The following is a 24,605-nucleotide window of genomic DNA, read 5'->3' as shown; positions in this document are numbered from 1 at the left end:
TCTTTCCTTGGCTTCTTTATGCACATTAATACAATTTTTTACCTGGGGTGCCCAAACTTTTGATCCCCACTGTACAGGTAAAAAACTAAAGTGCAATTATTATGTGTGTATTTATTCATATGATCTTTGACAATTTAATTCAAGGGTTTTTAGCAGGGACATAGATGCAAGTCAGAAGATAGCATCAAAGTCTTATCTGCAACAAAAGGAGTCCCCTCGGATCATAGCACAGCATTTTCTCTTTACTAACTCAGTACTGAGTACAACAGCATAGGTAGAAAACATAGAAATCTCCAGGTTTAAAGCTGATGTGCTAACATGTCACACTTGTCAAAATATAAAAAAATAAACTGAAATGTACCTATACCTACAGCCCTGTAGTTTGACCACAAGGTGGTGATCATGCACCACAGTCTAGGGATAAATACAAGCCAGTATTTTGTATTGATATTTCTCAATCAAAATTAAAGGGGTTATGCAGGAATAGAAAAACACAGGAAATTTCTTTCCAAAACCGCTCCCTGTCTGTCTCCAGGTTGGGTGTGATTTTACAGCCCTGCTCCATTCACTTCAATGGAACCACACCCAACCTGGAGACAGACAGGAAGCAGTTTTGGAAAGAAATTACCTGTGCTTTTCTATTTCTTGATAACCCCTTTAAGACTGGGTCCAAAACAGAGAAGAGGTGTAAATCTTTCTTATAAAGGAATTTAATTATTCTAAAAATGTGCTTATCCTGGTGCCTATCTTAAAAAAATCCCTATATGTACCTTTCTTACTCCCAAAGCCACAGCCACTCATTGGTGGTATTGTTCAGTTCAGTTAGTCATGGTATGGTGGTATTATTTAGTTCTGGTATGGCAGTGTTAGTCAATGTATGGTGGTATCGTTTAGTATTGGTATGGCAGTGTTAGTCATTGTATGGTGGTATCGTTTAGTTCTGGTATGGCAGTGTTAGTCATTGTATGGTAGTATTGTTTAGTTCTGGTATGGTGGTGTTAGTCATTGTATGGTAGTATTGTTTAGTTCTCGTATGGTGGTGTTAGTCATTGTATGGTGGTATTGTTTAGTTCTGGTATGGTGGTGTTTGTCATTGTATGGTAGTATTGTTTAGTTCTCGTATGGTGGTGTTAGTCATTGTATGGTAGTGTTAGTCATTGTATGGTGGTATTGTTTAGTTCTGGTATGGTGGTGTTTGTCATTGTATGGTAGTATTGTTTAGTTCTGGTATGGCGCTGTTAGTCATTATATGGTGGTATTGTTTAGATTGCTGAGACAAGAATCGTTGCTACGGAAACAATAACCCTCCCCCTCCCCTTACTTGCTAAATAAGAGACAAACAACAATTTAACCTTTTATGTGGGTGGAAGTCGGCCACAGCTTTATTTATAAATAACAATAAATAACTTTAAAACTTATCAACAAGGCACTGAGGGCTTCTTGTCATTCTGGGAGTTACTGTCACACCCGCCGGTGCACAGGTCTACCCAGGGTGACCCGCATCCTCTTAATTTTTCTGCCACGGAGGAGACCAGTTAACCCTACACTGGGCTCCGACCCCCACCCAAGGGATACAGGCCATGTTCAATCCCATCCTGTAGGCCAGACAGAAAGACATTGAGACCCATGTCAGTCAGGTGCACACCTTCAGATCAAAGCAGCGCCCAGTTGTCCCCTTCCAGCTCCATATGCCTAACCACCACGCCCGAGCGTTCACCGTCCGGTGCGCTCTCTCTAGAGCATCCACATCACAGGCCCCATGCCACACAGCCCAAGGAAAAATCTCCAACCAGAGAAGGAGGAGCTCTGAAAAGAAGGCAGGGAATCGCACCAGATCCGCCCGCATCATTGTCTGAACCGCAGCCTCTGGAAAGCCCTGAATTGCACTGAACCGCAGCCTCTGGAAAGCCCGCCCGCGCAGCTTCCGTGGCAGCCCTGATCCAAAAAGAGTGAGTACCGAAATCACGAGGATCCAACCCCACTGAGGACAGGTATCTCCTAAAAACAGACAAACACTGGAACTGCATGAGCGGAGAGCCATCCTTGTGCAAAAGAAATGACGGCCCTCCGGATGGGAGGCCAAAAGACCAAAAAGGAGGACACCAAAAAGAAAGGGCACGCCGCCCCAGAAACCGCATGTCCCGATCAGCTAGCATGCGAGCGGAGGTCCCCTTACCTTGCTCCGTCGTGTCCGATCGGCGTTTGATTGCTCCAAGCCTGAGATACAGGCTTGAGCAATCGACCGCCTATAACACTGATCCCTATGGCTTTGCAGGGATCAGTGTAAAAGATCAGTGTGTGCAGTGTTATAGCCCCCTATGGGAGCTATAACACTGCAAAAAAAAAAGTGAAAACAAAAAGTTAATAAACCCCTTCCCTAATAAAAGTTTGAATCACCCCCCTTTTCCAATAAAAAAAAAAAACTGTGTAAATAAAAATAAACATATGTGGTAATGCCGCGTGCGGAAATGTCCGAATTATAAAAATATATAGTTAACTAAACCGCACGGTCAATGGCGTAAGTGCAAAAAAAATCAAAAATAGCATATTTTTGGTCACTTTTTAAATCATGAAAAATGAATAAAAAGCAATCAACAAGTCTGATCAATATAAAATGGTACAGATAAAAACTTCAGATTACGGTGCAAAAAATGAGCCCTCGTACCGGCCCGTATGCAGAAAAAAAAAAGTTATAGGGGTCAGAAGATGACAATTTCAAATGTATAAATTTTCCTTCATGTAGTTATGAATTTTGTTAGAATATAAAATAAAACCTATATAAGTAGGGAATCATTTTAACCATATGGACCTACCGAATAAAGATAAGGTGTCATTTTTACTGAAAAATGCACTGCGTAGAAACGGAAGCCCCCAAAATTTACAAAATGGCATTTTTTCTTAAATTTTGTCGCACAATTACCGTAATTTTTTTTTCCGCTTCGCCGTGGATATTTTGGTAAAATGACTAATGTCACTGCAAAGTAGAATTGGTGGCACAAAAAATAAGCCATAATATGGAATTTTTCTTGGCGAAAAATTCCAAAATTTCAGGAAAAATTAAAAAATTTAGCATTTTTCTAACTTTGAAGCACTCTGCTTGTAATGAAAAGGGACATGTCAAATAAATTACCTATTGATTCACATATAAAATATGTCTACTTTATGTTTGCATCATAAAGTTGACATGTTTTTACTTTTTTAAGACATCAGATGGCTTCAAAGTTTAGCATCAATTTTCCAATTTTTCCCGAAAATTTCAAAATCAGAATTTTTCAGGGACCAGTTAAGTTTAGAAGTGAATTTGAGGGCCTTTATGTTGGAAATTCCCTATAATGGACCCCATTATGAAAACTGCACCCCTCAATGTATTCAAAATGACATCCAAAAAGTTTGTTAACCCTTTAGGTGTTTCACAGGAATAGCAGCAAAATGGAGGAGAAAAATCTAAATCTCCATTTTTTACACTAAAATGTTATTGTAGCCCCATTTTTTTCATTTTTACAAGGGGTAAAAGGTAAAAAGACCCCCCAAAACTTGTAATTCATAAGGAAATACCTCATATGAGGATGTAAAGTGTTCTGTGGGTGCACTAGAGGGCTCAGAAGGGAAGAAGCGACAATGGCATTTTTGCTGAAATGGTTTGGGGGGGGGGGGGGGGGGCATGTCGCATTTAAGAAGCCCCATTGATGCCAGAACAGTAAAAAAAAAAAACACATGTCATACAATTTTGGAAACTACACCCCTCAAGGAACGTAACAAGGGGTATAGTGAGCCTTAACACCCCACATGTGATTGACAAACTTTCGTTAAAGTGGGACGTGAAAATGAAAAAATAGATTTTTAACACTAAAATGCTGGTGTTACCCCAAACTTTTCATTTTCACAAGGAGTAATAGGAAAAAATTCCCCACAAAATTTGTAACCCCATTTCTCTCGAGTAAGGAAATACCTCATATGTGGATGTAAAGTGATCTGCGGGTGCACTGTAAAATTTTTAATTTTTTCTCACTAACATGCTGGTGTAGACACCAACTTTTCCTTTTCATAAGGGGTAAAGGGAGAAAAATGCCCCCAAAATTTGTAGCCCCATATGTGGCCCTAAACTGTTGCCTTGAAATACGACAGGGCTCTGAAGTAAGAGAGCACCATGCGCATTTGAGGCCTAAATGAGGAATTTGCAATAGGGGTAGACCCGGATACAAGGATGGGGCTTGTCTCCTCCAAAACCCTACAGCAGTTTTTCCCAAACAAGGTGCCTCCAGCTGTTGCAAGACTCCCAGCCTGCCAGGAAACACTGCTGTATGAGACGTTTTCCATTTTTATTAGGGGGGGTGGGTGGACGTGTAAGGGGTGTGTATGTAGTGTTTTACTTTTTATTATGTGTTAGTGTAGTGTAGTGTTTTTAAGGGTACATTCACACAGGCAGGGGTTCACAGTGAGTTTTCCGCTAGGAGTTTGGGCTGCGGCGGAAAATTTGCCGCAGCTCAAACTTGTAGAGGGAAGCCCACTACAAACCCGCCCATGTGAATATACCCTGTACATTCACATGGGGGGGGGGGCGCCCCAAACCTTCAGCTGTGGCAAAACTACAACTCCTAGAATGCACTGACAGACTATACATGCTGGGAGTTGTAGTTTTGCAACAGCTGGAGGCACACTGGTGGGGAACCACTGAGTTAAGAAACAGACTCTAGCTCAGTGATTACAACCCGTGTGCCTCCAGCTGTTGCAAAACTACAACTCCCAGCATGTACGGTCTGTCAGTACATTCTGAGAGTTGTAGTTTTGCAACAGCTGGAGTCACACGGGTTGGAATCTAGCTCAGTGTTTCCCAACCAGTGTGCCTACAGCTGTTGCAAAACTACAATTCCCAGCATGCCCAGACAGTCAGGGATGCTGGGCGTGTAGTTCTGAACTATCTGGCCCTTCAGATGTTGCAGAACTACAACTCCCAGCATGCCTGGACAGTCTGGGCATGCTAGGAGCTGTAGTTATGCAACAACTGGGGAAGAACAGTTTGGAGACCGCTAAGTAGTGGTCTCCAAACTGTAGCCCTCCAGATGTTGCAAAACTACAACTCCAAGCATGCCCAGACTGTCCAGGCATGCTGGGAGTTGTAGTTCTGCAACATCTGAAGGGCCAGATATTGCAGAACTACACGCCCAGCATCCCGGACTGTCTGGGCATGCTGGGAATTGTAGTTTTGCAACATCTGGAGGGCTACAGTTTGGAGACCACCATATAGTTGTCTCCAAACGGTGACCCTCCAGATGTTGCAAAACTACAACTTCCAGCATGCCCAGAAAGCCTTTGGATGTCTGGGCATGATGGGAGTTGTAGTTTTGCAGCTTTTAGAAGGCCACAGTGAAGACCACTTACCGCAATCTTCACTGCAGCCTTCTCCACCGCCGCACTTTCCGGCCACCGCTCCGATGATGCTGCCGATGCCGCCGCTGCTCAGAGATGCCGCCGCCGGTCCGGGTAAGCCGGCCATGCTCCCCCCTCGCCGCCCGTGTTCCCCTGTGTTCGCCGCCCGGTGAACCGGAAATGCGGACAGTGTACAGGTACGCCCTCCATCCTTAACCCCTTAAGGACATACACCCCCATTTCCAAGTCCTTAAGGACACAGGGCGTATGGATACGCCCTGCGCATTTCCGGCCCCAGCTGCTAGCTGGAGCGGAGCCGGTGCTGGATGCCTGCTGAAATCGTTCAGCAGGCATCCCGGCATATCGCCCAGGGGGGTCATTATGTCCCCCCATGTCGGCGATTGCCGCAGATCGCTGGACAATTCAGTCCAGCGATCTGCGGCGGATTCCGGGTCAATCGGGTCTCCAGTGACCCGGTGACCCGGAATTACTGGCCATTGCCAGCAGGGGTGAGGTGGCACTGGTGCCACCTCACGATCACCCTGATTCGTCGGCCGGTTTCTCGGCCGACCAATCAGGGCGCCTGCTGCGGGTGTCACTCCCGCAGCCTGCTCCGCCCCTCTTCCGGAGGACGTGAGCGGACAGAAGACCCCGGGTGCTGGGGACCCCGATCCCCGGCGTCCCTGTTGGGATCGGAGCCCCAGGAGCAACGGCGGCGTGGAGCAGCAGCAGGAGGTGAGTGACAGCCTCCTGCTGTTGCTTAGCAACAGCTCCCAGCATGCAAAAAGGGCATGCTGGGAGCTGTAGTTATGCAACAGCAGGAGGCAGACCACCACAACTCCCAGCATTCCCTTATGAGCATGTTGGGACTTGTAGTAGTTTTGCAACAGCTGGAGGCACATTTTTCTATGGAAAAGTGTACCTTCAGCTGTTGTATAACTACAACTCCCAGCTTGCACAATCAGCTAAAGTGCATGCTGGGAGTTGTAGTGGTGCATCTGGTGGTTGCCTAACTACAACTCCCAGCATGCCCGTTGGCTGTCGGTGACAAATTATTCTATCCGTCTTCCTGATTATAGAATCCCCTACCACAACTAACTGTCTTGGCCTACCCGCGTTACCATCCCCCACACTACTAGTTGAGCTGTTCCCCCGGGTGTTAGGGAGACCAGTATCCACTAGGGTTGCCATCTCTGATACTGAGGCCCTCGCATCATTGCCCAACTTGGCAATTTTACTTGGGAGATCAGAAGCAGAAGTGACCTTCCTTTTCCTTGCCCCCTTTCCAGTCCCTCTAACTACATTAACCCAGCTCCCTACTTGTGTCTGGTTAGAAGAAACAAATTGAATGCACCCACAGGGAGTAGCGCCATAATAGAAATTGCCAAAAAAAAACTTAGATAACAGTCATGCAGAATATGTTAAAAAGCTTTCTTGGATTTCAGCCAATCAGAGAGCAGCACTACTCAAATAGAACTCCCAGGAGGTAACAGTGTGTCATACATGTGATGTCATAACCATTGTCCACCAGAGAGCAGCACTGAGCAGAAATAACACGGCTCCTGCTCAGTGTTCATCAGTGAGGGGCCGATGCTGGACACTGTAGGGACCCGGGAATGCAGATTCATACACATGAAAATACTACATAAAAATAATCTCTCTTTTCTTTTGTTTTCCTGTCTTAGATGCAGTATTTCCAGGATGTGGAGTCGCATTTCCGAACCTACAGTTGGATGCAAGCATAACCCCTGGAATCACCCACATACACTGACACATTTGCCCAAATTATAGAGGTAACCTCCTATAGTATGCCCAGAGGAAGGGCAATACAGTAGCCATGGATTCCCTACAGGTTTCCTCCCCTCTGGAGGTTTTTCCTGTCCTGAGTATTAGTTACTGTCCGCTCTTTGTGAGTGATGGGAGGTTACAAAAATCCCTACACAAACATTTATTTTATTTTTGTGTGTTTATTTTTGCAAATGATCAACTTTTGGGTATGTGCACTGGCCCTTAACCCCTTAATGACTGAGGGCGTACCCATATACCCCCCGTTATAGAGTCCTTAAGGACTGAGGGCGTATGGGTATGTCTGTGGGAATATTGGTCCCTGCCGCTAGCCGGTCGGGGACCGGACCGGGATTCCTGCTGAAATCATTCAGCGGCATCCCGTGACAATAACTGGGGGGGGGGGGGGGTCCTGAGACCTCCCCATGTCGGCGATAGGCGCCAATCGTCGATCAATTCAGATCGGCGATTTGCGATGATTCCGGGCTGATCGGGTCTTTGGTGACCCGATGGCCCAGAAAATAGGGATGGTCGGAGATGTCAGAGATCATCCTGAAGAATAGGAGCGAGGTGGCAGTGGTGCCACCTCCTCCTATCCCCTGCCATTGGTCGGTTAGGACTAACCGACCAATGGCAGTTGGGGGCGGGGGGTTAAAGTTGAAATCCCCGATCTGCCAGCCCCTGGATGTCGGGGCAGAGCAGGGAGAAGATGGCGGAGGGTACCGGAATCCATGAGGAGGCTGCGGGCAGCGGCAGGATCAGCAGCAGCAGCAAGGAGGCGGCGCAGGCAACAGTGGAGGCAGCAGTGGTAAGTGATCTTCACTGCCTTCTAGGAGTTGCCAAAGGATGTCTGGACATGCTGGGAGTTGTAGTTTTGCAACATCTGGAGGGCCACAGTTTGGAGACCACTATACAGTGGTGCCCAAGCTGTAGCCCTCCAGATGTTGCAAAACAAACTCCAAGCATGCCCAGACTACCCAGGCATGCTGGGAGTTGTAGTTCGGCAACATATAGCCCTTCAGTTGTGTAGGTGTATGTGTATACGTAGTGTTTTTTACTTTTTATTTTATTTTTTGTGTTAGTGTAGTGTAGTGTTTTTAGGGTACAGTCGCACGGGCGGGGGTTCACAGTAGTTTCTCGCTGGCAATTTGAGCTGCAGCAGAAAGTTTGCGGCAGCTCAAATTTGCAGCCAGATACTTACTGTAATCCTCCGCCCATGTGAGTGTACCCTGTACATTCACATTGGGGGGGACATCCAGCTGTTGCATAACTACAACTCCCAGCATGCCCGTTGGCTGTCGGTGACTGCTGAGAGTTGCAGTTTTGCAACAACTGTAGGCACACTGGTTATGTATCACGGAGTTTGTGACCTAACTCAGTGTTTCACAACCAGTGTGCCTCCAGCTGTTGCAAAACTACAACTCCCAGCATGTACGGTGCATGGTGTACGGTGACTGCTGAGAGTTGTAGTTTGCAACAGCTGGAGGCACACCGGTCATGAAACACTGAGTTAGGTAAAAAAAAAACTCTGAGTTTCACAACCAGTGTGCCTTCAGCTGTTGCAAAACTACAACTCTCAGCAGCCCCCACAGCCAACGGGCATGCTGGGAGTTGTAGTTATGCAACCAGCAGATGCACCACTACAACTCCCAGCATGCACTTTAACTGTTTGTGCAAGCTGGGAGTTGTAGTTATACAACAGCTGAAGGTACACTTTTCCATAGAAAGAATGTGCCTCCAGCTGTTGCAAAACCATAAGTCCCAGCATGCCCATAAGGGAATGCTGGGAGTTGTGGTGGTCTGCCTCCTGCTGTTGCATAACTACAGCTCCCAGCATGCCCTTTTTGCATGCTGGGAGCTGTTGCTAAGCAACAGGAGGAGGCTGTCACTCACCTCCAACAATCCAGACGCTGCAGGTCAGTCCCGCCGCCGCAGCTGCTCCTGGGGCCCCGATCCCAACAGGGGCGCCGGGGATCGGGGTCCCCAGCACCCGGGGTGCACGTCCCACACCCGCTCACATCCTCCAGAAGAGGGGCGGAGCGGGTGCGGGAGTGACACCCGCAGCAGGCGCCCTGATTGGTCGGCCGGTAATCCGGCCGACGAATCAGGGCGATCGTGAGGTGGCACCAGTGCCACCTCACCCCTGCTGGGTCTGGCTGTTCGGGGCCGTCAGAGACGGGCCCGAACAGCCAGTAATTCCGGGTCATCGGGTCACTGGAGACCCGATTGACCCGGAATCGCCGCAGATCGCTGGACTGAATTGTCCAGGGATCTGCGGCGATCGCCGACATGGGGGGGCATAATGACCCCCCTGGGCGATATGCCGGGATGCCTGCTGAACGATTTCAGCAGGCATCCGGCTCCGGTCCCCAACCGGCTAGCGGTGGGGGCCGGAATTCCCACGGGCGTATGGATACGCCCTCGGTCCTTAAGGACTTGGGATGCAGGGCGTATCCATACGCCCTATGTCCTGAAGAGGTTAAGGACCCAGCCCATTTTCACCTTAACCCCTTAAGGACTCAGGGTTTTTCCGTTTTTGCACTTTAGTTTTTTCCTCCTTACCTTTTAAAAATCATAACCCTTTCAATTTTCCACCTAAAAATCCATATTATGGCTTATTTTTTGCGTCGCCAATTCTACTTTGCAGTGACATTAGTCATTTTACCCAAAAATGCACGGGGAAACGGAAAAAAAAATCATTGTGCGACAAAATCGAAAGAAAAACGCCATTTTGTAACTTTTGGGGGCTTTTGTTTCTACGCAGTGCATATTTCGGTAAAAATTACACCTTATCATTATTCTGTAGGTCCATACGGTTAAAATGATCCCATACTTATATAGGTTTGATTTTGTCGCACTTCTGGAAAAAATCATAACTACATGCAGGAAAATTTATACGTTTAAAAATGTCCTCTTCTGACCCCTATAACTTTTTTATTTTTCCACGTACGGGGCGGTATGAGGACTAATTTTTTGCGCCGTGATCTGAAGTTTTTATCGGTATGATTTTTGTTTTGATCGGACTTTTTGATCACTTTTTATTCATTTTTTAATGGTATAAAAAGTGACCAAAATACGCTTTTTTGGACTTTGGAATTTTTTTGCGCGTACGCCATTGACCGTACGGCTTAATTAATGATATATTTTTATAGTTCGGACATTTACACACGCGGCGATACCACATATGTTTATTTTTTATTTTTTTTACACTGTTTTATTTTTTTTATGGGAAAAGGGGGGTGATTCAAACTTTTATTAGGGAAGGGGTTAAATGACCTTTATTAACACTTTTTTTTTACATTTTTTTTGCAGTGTTATAGGTCCCATAGGGACCTATAACACTGCACACACTGATCTCCTATGCTGATCACTGGCGTGCATTAACACGCCTGTGATCAGCATTATCGGCGCTTGACTGCTCCTGCCTGGATCTCAGGCACGGAGCAGTCATTCGTCGATCGGACACCGGGGAGGCAGGTAAGAGCCCTCCCGGTGTCCGATCAGCTGTTCGGGACGCCGCGATTTCACCGCGGCGGTCCCGAACAGCCCGACTGAGCAGCCGGGTCACTTTCACTTTCAGTTTAGAAGCGGCGGTCAGCTTTGACCGCCGCTTCTAAAGGGTTAATACCACACATCGCCGCGATCGGCGATGTGTGGTATTAGCCGCGGGTCCCGGCCGTTGATTAGCGCCGGGACCGACGCGATATGATGCGGGATCGCGGCGCGATCCCGCTTCATATCGCGGGAGCCGGAGCAGGACGTAAATATACGTCCTGCGTCGTTAAAGGGGTACTCCTGTGGAAAACTTTTTTTTTTTTAAATCAACTGGTGCCAGAAAGTTAAACAGACTTGTAAATCAGTTCTATTAAAAAATCTTAATCCTTCCAGTACTTTTTAGGGGCTTTATACTAAAGAAAAATAAAAAAGAAATGCATTTCCTGTGATGTCCTGACCACAGTGCTCTCTGCTGACCTCTGCTGTCCATTTTAGGAACTGTCCAGAGAAGAAGAAAATCCCCATAGCAAACATATGCTTCTCTGGACAGTTCCTAAAATGGACAGCAGAGGTCAGCAGAGAGCACTGTGGTCAGGACATCACAGGAAATACATTTCTTTTTTGGATTTCTCTTTAGTATACAGCCCCTAAAAAGTACTGGAAGGATTAAGATTTTTTAATAGAAGTGATTTACAAATCTGTTTAACTTTCTGGCACCAGTTGATTTAAAAAAAAAAGTTTTCCACGGGAGTACCCCTTTAAGGACTGAGCCCTTTTTTTTGCAAATCTGACCTCTGTCACTTTATGCATTAATAAATCTGGGATGCTTTTACCTTTCATTCTGATTCAGAGATTGTTTTTAGTGACATATTCTACTTTATGTTAAAGGTAAATTTTTGTCGATACTTGTATTTTTCTAACTTTGAAACTAACTGCTTGTAAGGAAGATGGATATTCCAAATAAATTATACATTGATTCCCATATACAATATGTCTACTTTATGTTCGAATCATAAAGTTGACATGTTTTTACTTTTGGAAGACATCAGAGGGCTTCAAAGTTCATCAGCAATTTTCCAATTTTTCACAAAAATTCTTTCCTTAACAGTTCAGTTTTGAAGTGAATTTGAAGGTCTTTATATTAGAAATACCCCATAAATGACCCCACTATGAAAACTGCACCCATCAATGTATTCAAAAGGCCATTCAGATAGTTTGTTAACCCTTTAGGTCTTTCACAGGAATAGCATAAAAATGGAGGAGAAAATTCAAAATCTTCATTTTTTACACTAACATTTTCTTGTAGACCCAGTTTTTTCATGTTTACAAGAGGTAAAAGGAGAAAATCCCACCATAATTTGTAACCTAATTTCTCTCGAGTAAGGAAATACCTCATATGTGGATGTAAAGTGCTCTGCGAGCGCACGAGAGGGCTAAGAAGGGAAGGAGCGACAGTGGGATTTTGGAGAGCAAATTTTGCTGAAATGGTTTTTGGGGGGCATGTCACATTTAGGAAGCCCCTATGGTGCCAGAACAGCAACAAAAAAAAAAAAAAAACATGGCACAGTATTTGGGAAACTACACCCCTCAAGGAACGTAACAAGGGGTATAGTGAGCCTTAACACCCCACAGGTGATCAAAAAAAGTGCTGATCAGTAATAAATCATTGATCAACAATCAGGGCAGTCTGCACACGGGGTGCGGTCCGGCCACACAGAGCAGTCAGTGGTGGCACGGACCACATACATCCCCCAAAAAGTGCCCCCCAAAAATGTATAAATAAACCCTACTTTATTACAGTAAAAGTTAAATAAGCACTACACCTACACTATATTATACACTGAAATAATAAAATAAAGTGAAAACACTACATTTCACCCCCCCCCCCCCCCCCCCCGCCCTATAAAATTAAAATGGTCAGAAGGCTCTTTTTTATGGAGGAGGAATACGCCATTTTTGCCTCCAAGACTGCCAATGAGGGAGACCCCACCTTTCTTCCTTCCTCCCTCTTGTCATCATCCAGTGATGATGAGCCCCCTAGAAGGTAACGTCGCAGGGCAATGCCAGTAGAGACACCCCCCCACCCCCACGCAAACTAGTGACCCTGTCCCCCATAAAAGTTTTCCCTGTCCCCTGTACAATTTTCCCTGTCCCCCATATAAGTGACCCCATCGGGACCCCAGTTCCATACGGTTATGAGCCACAGATTCCTGGGTTTATTGGACACCCGGGAATCCAAATTGACCCCGCAGTTCTCACTGAAACTGACTTTACCTTGTTTTTCAGTAAGGACTTTGTCAATTTGATGGTGGCTCATAAGGACTTGTCCGCCCCACAGTTTGTAGCTCAACACCCCAATGCAGAAAGTTATACAGATTTACTTCTATATAAAAATCTTAATCCTTCCAGTACTTATTAGCTGCTGTATTCTCCAGAGGAAGTTGTGTAGCTCTTTCCAGTATGTCCACAGTGCTCTCTACTGACACCTCTGACCGTGTCAGGCAGAGAGCACTGTGGTCAGACTGGAAAGAACTACACAACTTCCTCTGGAGCATACAGCAGCTGATAAGTACTGCAGTACTAACTTTCTGACATTGATATATTAGAAAATATTTGTTTTAAACAGGAGTACCCCTTTAAGTATATTTGAGTGTATTCTGATATAATCAGGTCTCACCTAGAGGAAGTCTGGCTATTAGATGGACCTGCCCGTTCAGCTCTAATAGTATTTGAATTTGCAGATTCGTCAAGTACTTCCCTGTGTTCCAGCTCCGAGTCAGCCATTTAGAATGTTACTAAAAAAGAGGAAAAGACAAAGAATCCCAGATTATAAAAATGAAAAAAATACATACAGAATTGTGCCAGACACCATGCCAGACACCATGATGGAATCCTTGTAGACCCCATTAAATTCAATTGGGTCTGTTGGCGCTATTGGTATTCGGCACTGTCATGACGTTCTCTTATGACACAGCAGAACAATTGAAACAGTACAGATGTGAACCCAACTAATAAAATCAAATTAGGCAAACAAAATAGTTTACATATGACAACTGTAATGTACACAACTGCCTTACGGTTTTTAAGGAGTACTGTGGTGTAGGATGATTAAGGCCCCCTTCACACGACTGTTATGACCTGGTAGTGTGACGGCCGTCAGGACCGCTGCTCGCACCATCTTTTTCTCCTGCTATTCTCTCTGAAAATTGCAGCGCCCCGACGGACCCCATATAATAGGGTCCGTTATTGTCCATTGCGCCCAGTCAAAATGACGGCCATTAAACTAAAAAAAAAACAAAAAAAAAAGAGTTTGATGGCCGTAATTGACAGGGTGCAATGGTAGTGTGAATGTAGCCTTATCACCTATTTAAAGGATAGGAGATAAGTGTCTGATTGTGGAGGGTCCAACCGCTGGGACTCTTCGCGATCTCCTGCACGGCACCCCGACTCTCCCCATGAATGAAGCTGTGCCGCTCACAGCAGTATCTCTGGTTCTCCCATAGAGATACTGTCACGGATCGGCAGGCTGGAGGTGGATCCTCTGTGTCAGAGAGGGTTTGGCGTGGACCGTGTTGGTGGACCGGTTCTAAGTAGCTACTGGTTTTCACCAGAGCCCGCCGCAAAGCGGGATGGTCTTGCAGCGGCGGTAGCAACCAGGTCGTATCCACCGGCAACGGCTCAACCTCTCTGACTGCTGAGATAGGCATGGTACAAGGGATAAGGCAAGAGCAAGGTCGGACGTAGCAGAAGGTCAGGGCAGGCAGCAAGGATCGTAGTCAGGGGCAACGGCAGGAGGTCTGGAACACAGGCTAGGAACACACAAGGGAACGCTTTCACTAGGCACAAGGGCAACAAGATCCGGCGAGGGAGTGCAGGGGAAGTGAGGTATAAGTAGGGAGTGCACAGGTGGAAACTAATCAAGCTAATTGGGAAGATTGGGCCAGGCACCATCATTGGTGCACTGGCCCTTTAAATCTAGAGAGCTGGCGCGCGCGCGCCCTAGAGAGCGGAGCCGCGCGCGCCAGAGCATGACAGCCGGGGACCGGGACAGGTAAGTGACTTGGGACGCGATTCGCGAGCGGGCGCGTCCCGCTGTGCGAATCGCATCCCCGACGGCCATGTCAGTGCAGCGCTCCCGGTCAGCGGGACTGACCGGGGCGCTGCAGGGAGAGAGACGCCGTGAGCGCTCCGGGGAGGAGCGGGAACCCGGAGCGCTCGGCGTAACAGATACATAAAGGGGTTTGTGGACCACCATTTTATGCAGAGATCACTCTGTGCACAAGGAGAGTTGGATGCTTGGTAGGAGATTGCAGGGGGGTCCCAGCGGTCAGACCTCCCGTGATCAGACACTTATCCCTTATCCTTTTGACTGTCATTTAAAAAAAATTATTAAAAAATTGCAGCGTGTCAATGTTCTCAAAAGGGGGTTTTTAGTCTCAGACAATCAGTAGCTCCTGGCAATAACAAATAAAAGAAGGTGTCCTGTAGAGTTGACACATCTGTAGACAGGGAATATTTATGCAGTTTCAAAACTATAAAGTAGACGTATCTGTGATTATTTGTGAAGATGTAAGATGTGTGCAAGTCATTGTGAGTGTAATATGCAATATACCTGAACAATAATAATGACTGAATGGCGAGGATCCCATAGAAACATTTTCCCACCTAGGTGTCGCGGTTTTACTTTCAATACATTTTTATTAGGAAGAGTTTTTGTCATAGAAAAACAGAACAGTAGGTATAATTCAAACATTTAAAGACAGACGCCGCTGTCCATGTAAGGCTGGGTCCACACTACGTTTTGTCCCATACGGGAGCGCATACGGCAGGAGGGAGCTAAAAGCTCGCGCTCCCGTATGTAACCGTATGCGCTCCCGTATGTCATTCATTTCAATGAGCCGACCGGAGTGAAACGTTCGGTCCGGTCGGCTCATTTTTGCGCCGTATGCGCTTTTACAACCGGACCTAAAACTGTGGTCAACCACGGTTTTAGGTCCGGTTGTAAAAGCGCATACGGCGCAAAAATGAGCCGACCGGACCGAACGTTTCACTCCGGTCGGCTCATTGAAATGAATGACATACGGGAGCGCATACGGTTACATACGGGAGTGCAAGCTTTTAGCTCCCTCCTGCCGTATGCGCTCCCGTATGGGACAAAACGTAGTGTGGACCCAGCCTAAGGCAAAACGACAGTCACAAATACAGCGATTATGATTAGGAAACAATGTCAACAAAAGGAAACCAAAACATACAGTCCAATAGAATAGGTGTCACAGTTTTACTATGGGGTAAAAATGTCAAACAATTAAAAAAATTCCAATGTTGTGATCATCATATGGGTATGTTCCCATGGCGGAATTTGTGCGGAAAGTCACTTTGATTTCAATGGGATTCTGCTGCACTGTTCAGATGGCAGAATTTCCGAACCGGATGTTTCTTTCCCGGGAAATCCCTATTTCGGGGTCGGCAAAAAGAATAGTTATATCTTTTCTTTCTGCAGATTCTGCAAGAAAATGCAATGCTGTCTATGAGTCGGTGCATTTCCAAGCAGTCCTAGTGGCCGCCGGATAAGTCAAATGTGCGGAATATACTCATGTGTTTTCTGTGCGGACCTTACGCACATTTTCTGCAGTGTGAACCCGGCCTAAGTGTGCAAAAAAAAATGTTTTTCCTTGCAGGGTAAAATTGATTGTAGTAATGCAGTGATAATACTGTGACAATGTTATTGTGAAGCACTGGCCCAATCGGGCAGCTAGCTAACTATAAATCTCTAAGGCCCAAATACACATTAGAGAAAAGCTGGCCAATCCCCCCAGTTTAAGTGGGGCAAGACAAGTATCTTAAAGGGGTACTCCACTGCTCAGTGTTTAGAACAAACTGTTCCTAACGCTGGAATCGGCGTCGGGAGCTCATGACGTCATAGCCCCGCCCCATCATCACGGCCCACCCCCTCAATGCAAGTCTATGGGAGGGGACGTGACGGCTGTCATGCCCCCTGCCATAGACTTGCATTGAGGGGGTGGGGCGTGACCTCATGAGAGGGCTGGGTTATGATGTCATGAGCTCCCGACGCCGACTCCAGCGTTCGGAAGTTTGTTCCAAACGCTGAGCAGCGGAGTGCCCCTTTAAGGCTCTTTCACACCACCGCTGAGCACCATTTAAGGGACTTCCATTGTAAAATGACAGGAGTTTAGCGGAGGAAAAACTACTGCATGTCCAGTAATTTTTCTTCTGTGTACTCCTCCAAAATAATGGACACCCGACGGACCCAATGCAAAGTCAATGGGTTCAGTTGGGACCCGCTGTGCTCCGACCTGTTCAAGGTCCGTTAAAGGAGTACTGTAGTGAAAAAAAAGCTTTTGCTCTATCCCAGCAGTCGGACCCCCGCAACCTAAAACTTATCCCCTATAATTTACAGCGTACCTGTCATAGTGCAAAAAAAATCCTGATCATGCACATATCATTTTTGTGTCTAGGACCTATATATCCATAACAAATAGCATTTATATGTTGCTCACTTGCTTCTTCTTCTTGCCTTCTAGAGGGGGCGTGTCTGTCTTTCTCCCTCACTGTGATGACTCATCTGAGTCTGGGAGCAGCCTGGCAGTCAGCAGATCACTGCATTCTGTAACCCTTTCCTCTCTGGGCAGTCTGCAAATCACCGCACAGTAGTTTTTATGCATGCATTTTCTACCTGTTCCTAGTAAAGCTGGATGCTATTCAACATAGCTGTCACAATGTGTGTCATTCAGCTTTCACAGACTCCTGAATGTCTGATCAGCTTCTTTTACATTCAGGAGTCAGAGAAAACTTTGGCTGTTCAAGCATGCTGGGAGTTGTAGTCTTGCAACAGCTGGAGCTGCATTGTTTGTAAAGTACTGTGTTAGAGCAGTGTTGCCTTTAGCTGTTGCAAAACTACAACTCCCAGCATGCCCACACATCCTGTGTCTGTAGTTTTGCAAAAGCTGGATACTACAAAGCTCTAAAATAGAGTTTTACAAAGATTGTACCCCCAGCTGTTGCAAAACTACAACTCCCATCATGGGAGTTGTAGTTTAGGAACATCTGAAGGCTGTAGTGGTGCAATATTGATCTCCTATACTGGATACCAACACACTTTATGGCCGGTATCCAGTATGCTGCAAAACACAGAGTAGTCTGTCTGCATAAAGATAGCTGACCCCTAGTGGTGTCTATTTTCATTTTAGATTTTTTAGTAAAACTGACATTTTACAGTGCCTCTTTAAACAGTTAACGACCATGGACATCTATACTCGTCCATGTGCCGTTAACGTGGTATGACGCAGGCTCCCAACTCGAGCCCGCGTCATACCGGCCGGCCCCCAGCTGATTCCTGTAGCTGGGGGCCGGCGTTAATAGCTGACATGCGGCGATCGACGCAGCTGGCTATTAACGCTTTAGATCGCCGCTGTCAAAGCTGACAGCGACATCTAAAGGTGCCTTTATCCTGTCCCTGGTGGTCCAGTGGGGTGGATTGCCCCCCCCCCCTCCCCCGCAGTGTGATCGCGGGGGAACAATCCACTGCTGAGGTAGCCTGAGGGCTTACCTCTCCTTTCATGCCGGCACCTGCGCTCAGAATGATAAAGCCTGGCAGGACCAGTCTTCATCAATCGAGCGAAGAGCACACAGATCAGTTTTATGGAACCACATTGATCAGTATTGATTCGTCAAATGATTCCTCCTAAAAGTCCCCTAAGGGGACTAAAAGTGCAAAAAAAAAAGTTTAAAAAAAGTTTAAAAACACACACATTAACCCCTTCCTTATTAAAGGTTTAAATCCCCTCCCCCCATTTCCCAAATTCCATATAAAAAATATATAAACATAATAAAAATAAACATATGTGGTATTGCCGTGTGCATAAATGTCTGAACTATAAAAATATATAATTAATTAAGCCGCACGGTCAATGGCGTACACGCAAAGAAATTCCAAATTCCAAAATAGCATATTTTTGGTCACTTTTTATACCATAAAAAAATGTATAAAAAGCGATCAAAAAGTCCGATCAAAACAAAAATGATACCGATTAAAACTTCAGATCACTGTACAAAATATGATCCTTCATATAGCCCCGTACACGGAAAAATAAAAAAGTTATAGGGGTCAAAAGAGGACAATTTTTAATGTATTAATTTTCTTGCATGTAGTTATGATTTTTTTCGAAAAGTAATACAAACTCAAACCTATATAAGTAGGGTAACATTTTAATCGTGTGGACCTACAGATTAAAGATAAGGTGTCATTTTTACCGAAAAATTTACTGCGTAGAAAAGGAAGCCCCCAAAATTTACAAAATGGTGTTTTTTCTTCAATTTTGTCGCACAATGATTTTTTTCACGTTTTGCCATAGATCCTTGGGTAAAATGACTGATGTCATTACAAAGAAGAATTGGTGGTGCAAAAAAATAAGCCATCATATGGGTTTTTAGGTGCAAAATTGAAAGTGTTATGATTTTTAAAAGGTAAGGAGGAAAAAACGAAAGTGTAAAAACTGAAAAACGCTTGGTCTTTAAGGGGTTAAGCACAAAAAAAAGCCTAACAGACCTTAATGGGACAAAGAATAGCGGTAGTGTGAACCTAGCCTTATGTGTATGGAAAAAAACACTGCACCCCCAAGATGCAGTTTTTGTGAGAGGGGGGTGTCTTAGTGTCTCATTATATGCATTTTTATTCTTTAGCATTTTATCCCATGTTTTTCTTTCAACAAGTCATGTGATTCCTTCATCATATGACTCAAGGATTTTTTTATTTTTTTAAGAATTGGGGGGAAAAAAAACACCAATATCAAAAACACTTTCTGGTGTTTTTTTTTTCTTCCCATAGAAGTCAATGCGAAAAAAGACACCAAGATTCCATCAGAAAAAAAGCCATAGTCTCAGGATGCTGTGATTTTAGAAAATTGTCGCTGAGCCTAAAAAACATCAGAAAAGAGTGAAAAAAAAAAAACATCACATAGGTTCGGCGTTTCATATTGACCAGGCTAACATCTGGCCGCAGAGTTTTTGACCACCATGTAGCCGAGTATGGTGTGATCCCAGTCTATTTAGTGGCCTTTTAGGCTTATTTGAGTTTTTTCAAAATAGCAACATGCTGTGCCTATGGGCAGGTTTTTTTTTTTTTTAAATTTCTTCAAAAAATGGTGGTGTTTTTCCTCCCATATACAGTGGTCCCTCAATTTACAATATTAATCGGTTCCAGGACGACCATTGTATGTTGAAACCATTGTATGTTGAGACCAGAACTCTATGGAAACCTGGTAATTGGTTCTAAAGTCCCAAAAATAGGAAAAATTGATAATTAAAGAAAAATAAGTAGATAACTAATATAGATAAAGCAAATCCTTACATATAAAAGTAAGGCTGGGTTCACACTACGTTTTGTACTTACGGTTCCCGTATACGGCTGGGAGGAGGGGGGCGGGGCTTAATGGTGGTTGCATTTTTGGCCGTATGCGGTTTCCCTACCGCAGGCAAAAACATGGTCGACCGCGTTTCGGGAAACCGCATACTGACGAAAACGCAGCCGACCGGAAGCTGCGGTTCACTCCGGTCGGCTCATAGACATGCATTAAATACAATTCCCCTATATGGCTGAGTGCGGGCGCCGCGATTAAGCCCCGCCCCCCTCCTCCCAGCCGTATACGGGAACCGTAAGTACAAGACGTAGTGTGAACCCAGCCTAAGAAAGATCTGCTGGGAACTGTAAATCACTGTCTATGTCAGTGTTTTACAAGCAGGGAGCCTCCAGCTGTTGCAAAACTACAACTCTCAGCATGCCCGGACAGCCAAAGGCTGTCCGGGCATGCTGGGAGTTGTAGTTTTGCAACAGCTGGGGGCACCCTGCTTGGGAAACACTGGTCTATGTAGAGGACAGGAGCTTCTTCGGGGTCCTGTCCTGTACAGTACACGCAATGTCCTAAAAAAGTAACATGGAGCCGCCATCACCTGGTGTCCAAAGGAGCAGGTAACCCTGGTACAGGTAAAGAGTACAGAACATGTAATATCTCTCTGTACTGTAGGGGGCGCTACCATACACCAGTCAGTGCATACACTTCAGTAATACAGGTAAAGAGTACAGAACATGTAATACCTCTCTGTACTGTAGGGGGGGCTACCGGATACCAGTCAGTGCATGCACTTCAGTAATACAGGTAAAGAGTACAGAACATGTAATACCTCCCTGTACTGTAGGGGGCGCTACCAGACATCAGTCAGTGCATACGCTTCAGTAATACAGGTAAATAGCACAGAACATGTAATACCTCCCTGTACTGTAGGGGGCACTACCAGACATCAATCAGTGCATACGCTTCAGTAATACAAGTAAAGAGTACAGAACATGTTGTACCTCCCTGTACTGTAGGGGGCGCTACCAGACACCAGTCAGTGCATACGCTTCAGTAATACAGGTAAAGAGTACAGAACATGTAATACCTCCCTGTACTGTAGGGGGCGCTACCAGACATCAGTCAGTGCATACGCTTCAGTAATACAGGTAAATAGCACAGAACATGTAATACCTCCCTGTACTGTAGGGGGCGCTACCAGACATCAGTCAGTGCATGCACTTCAGTAATACAGGTAAAGAGTACAGAACATGTAATACCTCCCTGTACTGTAGGGGGCGCTACCAGACACCAGTCAGTGCATACGCTTCAGTAATACAGGTAAAGAGTACAGAACATGTAATACCTCCCTGTACTGTAGGGGGCGCTACCAGACATCAATCAGTGCATACGCTTCAGTAATACAAGTAAAGAGTACAGAACATGTTGTACCTCCCTGTACTGTAGGGGCGCTACCAGACACCAGTCAGTGCATGCACTTCAGTAATACAGGTAAAGAGTACAGAACATGTAATACCTCCCTGTACTGTAGGGGCGCTACCAGACACCAGTCAGTGCATACACTTCAGTAATACAGGGGTTTTACCAGTAAATTGCCCATTCTGATTGGACAAGTTTCACAGATCTGGACTGTCTTTGTCCAGATTGTCATTGTATGTTGAGTCTGGTTTCAACTTACAATGGTCCAGAAAAGACCATTGTATGCTGATACTATTGTATGTTGAGGCCATTGTAAGTTGAGGGATCACTGTACTTCTATAGGTGTGAAAGAAAAAAAAAAGTAATGTGTGTATGCGCTTTGGCGTTTATTTTCCTCCCAATTGTTCCATGAAAATGATATGATAAAAGAATCACATGACCTGAAATAAAAAATAAAAAAAAACAACTCAAAGGATAAATCGTCAAAGAAAAATCACGCCTATACTAATACACGGTATTGTTTGGGGGGAAAACAACACCACAAAAAAAGCTGCATGAATGGAGTTTAATGATGGGCGGGTTTTTGTGGCGTTTGTAGCCCCACGGTTTTACATTTCGTGAAGGAACAGCTCTACGAAATATGGCCACTCACATTGTGATTATTTTGGTTCTAAAACAATGTATCCCAAGCAGGGGGCCTCCAGCTGTTGCAAAACTACAATTCCCAGCATGCTGGGAGTTGAAATTTTGCAACAGCAGGAGGCACCATGCTTGGGAAACACTGTTCAAGAAGATGGCAGCCGCTCTAAGACAAAATGTGTCCTTTGTATCCAATTGTGTTGAGATAATCTAGACATTTCCCTTAATCCGAGGTGACACAATGTAGTTCTATGTGAAGAACTGTATTCATTTCCCCTCATAAACTTTTAAAAATGGCGCTCACCTACTTTTATCGAATTTCCTCACAGGAGAAGGCGGGAAACCTAAATGGGCGTGGCTATCGAGGTCTTCAAAATGGCTGACGAGTGTCAGGGGCGTGATCTGTCTAACGGCAGGTTCTATTCCGAGCGGGGGCGTGGCTTCAAGCTACCACGCGATATTTCTGAGTGGGCGTGGCGTTACACTGCTGCTTCGCTGGTGAGTGAGGGGCGTAGCTTCAAGATATTTAGCGTGATTGTCTGAGTGGGCGTGGCTTTAAGCTGCTACCACTACGCGGGAATGTGAGGGGCGCGGCTTCTAGCTTCTTCGCGGGCTGTCTAAGGGGCGTGGCTTTCAGATGTTTCGCTGTGTGACTGAGGGGCGTGGCTTACAGCTACTACTTCGCATGTTGTCTAAGGGGGCGTGACTGCTGTTTTAGGCGGGAAAGTAACGTGACCTTTTGTCTACTTTGAGGAAAAGTCTTTTACAATTGTAATGGAGAAAGATAAATGTGACATAAGGGGTGACTCCCCCGGGTAATACCATTAGGATGGCAGAAGGGAGTAAGACTATATACAATTGTTTAAAAAATTATAATAAATAAATAAATAGTGAGTCTCTTGTTTGCTGTCTTGTTTGGAAAATTGTGTTCCACAAATGATTCTCCTCTGCAAAAAAAATCGGTAGCAGACCCCCATTGAGGTCTGTGTAATCTCATGTGGATTTTCCTGGAAACGTGCTCATAACCCCCCTGTATGACCGTACCCTAAGTGGTGCTTTTAGGATTACTGACTTTTTTTTTTTTTTTTTACAAATGGCGGCATGCTCTGTGTATGAGTTTTTAGTTTTTTTTTTCTATTGGGGAAAAATGCATGTATGCTCTCCTAATTCTTTGATAGAAATCCTTGAGTCACATGATGAGAAAAACGCAGGAGATTAAACGCTTTTTTTTTTTTTATAGCCTTACCCTGTAGCCATGGCCCTTTTTGTTTTGTTTTTTTTAAATAAAGAAAAATTGTGACATTTTTCCTTTCGTATACTTGGGGAAAAAAGGATATGTGTTCAGGCATTTTTTATTTTTTTTCACCCACAATTTTTCAATAGAAGTCCTACCAATCATGGCGACCTGGATCCATGCAAGATTTTTATGGAAGACATGCTGGTGCTGAAAATGCTGCAATGGCTTCAATTTAAAGTAATATGTGACTATTTAAAGGGGTACTATCCAAAAGATAGAGGATAAGATGTCTGATCGCAGGGGGTCCAGCTGCTGGGGCCCCCCCACGATTTCCCACAGCACCCAGCGTTGTAAACAATCACTGGGTTCCTGTGGCAGTGGTCTTGACATCGCTGACATGCTGCCTTGTGATGTCACACCACGCCCCCTCCATTTATGTCTATGGGAGGGGGCGTGTCGGCTGACACGCCCCCTCCCATTGACATAAATGGAGGGGGAGTGGCCGTGACATCACGGTCTCCGGCTCCGAGCATTCTGAACAAAATGTTCAGAACGCTGGGGCACCAGAGTATCCCTTTAACCTCTTCAGGACACAGGGCGTATGGATACGCCCTGCATTCCTAGTCCTTAAGGACCGAGGGCGTATCCATACGCCCGTGGGAAATCCGGTCCCCACCGCTAGCCGGTTGGGGACGGGAGCCGGATGCCTGCTGAAATCATTCAGTAGGCACCCTGGCACATCGCTCAGGGGGGTCCTGAGACCCCCCCATGTCGGCGATCGGAGAAAATCGCATGTCAATTCCGGGCTGATCGGGTCTCTGGTGACCCGATCACCCGGAAAATAGGGCTGATCGGAGCTGTCAGCAACAGCCCCGATCAGCCTAAAGGATAGGAGTGAGGTCGCAAAGCTGCGATCTCCTCCTATCCCCTGCCATTACTCAGAACGGAGTTCTGACCAATGGCAGCGCAGGACAGGGGGTTGCCATGGTAACCCCCCGTTCTGCCCGCCCCTGGATGTCGAGGGGCTCTGGGAAGAAGATGGAGGCCGTACCTGCAGGAGAAGATATGCCTGGGACCTGGGATCTTCTCTGGAGCCTGCTGGATCTTTGCTCAGGTAGGGAAACGACAGTGGGGGGGAGGAATTGAAAGTGAAAGTAAATCGATCTTTACTGTGGCAACCACTAGGGGGGCCAAACTGCAACTCCCAGTGTGCCCAGACAGCCAAAGGCTGTCTGGGCATGCTGGGAGTTGTAGTTTTGCAACATCTGGAGGGTCACAGTTTGGAGACCACTGTT

The 24,605-nt window shown here is 45.7% G+C and overlaps 2 protein-coding genes across 5 annotated transcripts in view; one reads left to right on the top strand and one right to left on the bottom strand.

Annotated features, from left to right (window-relative positions):
• The window catches only part of SYCE2 (synaptonemal complex central element protein 2), a 38,864-nt gene extending 16,344 nt beyond the window's left edge, over positions 1 to 22,520 (bottom strand). The window contains exons 1-2 of one of the 2 annotated variants that reach the window (XM_056570454.1): positions 22,382 to 22,520; positions 13,325 to 13,442 (exon numbers count right to left, since the gene is read on the bottom strand). In XM_056570454.1, the coding sequence (XP_056426429.1) occupies positions 13,325 to 13,431 (107 nt within the window). In that variant the 5' untranslated portion in view covers positions 13,432 to 13,442; positions 22,382 to 22,520. Of the gene's footprint in view, positions 1 to 13,324; positions 13,443 to 22,377 lie in introns of both variants that reach the window. The other variant, XM_056570455.1, reaches the window with a different exon arrangement.
• The window catches only part of LOC130367748 (uncharacterized), a 47,721-nt gene that overhangs the window by 12,489 nt on the left and 10,627 nt on the right, over positions 1 to 24,605 (top strand). Inside the window, exon 2 of one of the 3 annotated variants that reach the window (XR_008892155.1) lies at positions 7,053 to 7,160. Coding sequence is in view for 2 of the 3 variants with exons in the window: in XM_056570452.1 (XP_056426427.1) it covers positions 22,422 to 22,571 (150 nt within the window). In the remaining variant the exon portion in view is untranslated. Of the gene's footprint in view, positions 1 to 7,052; positions 7,161 to 22,421; positions 22,572 to 23,331; positions 23,548 to 24,605 lie in introns of those variants that run through there. The other 2 variants (XM_056570452.1, XM_056570453.1) reach the window with 2 other exon arrangements.

The sequence above is a fragment of the Hyla sarda genome, chromosome 4 (genome assembly GCF_029499605.1).
Source record: "Hyla sarda isolate aHylSar1 chromosome 4, aHylSar1.hap1, whole genome shotgun sequence".
NCBI classification, from domain to species: Eukaryota; Metazoa; Chordata; class Amphibia; order Anura; family Hylidae; genus Hyla; species Hyla sarda.
The sequence above is the reverse complement of the archived record's forward strand: the minus strand, read 5'-3'. Positions and strand labels throughout refer to the sequence as shown.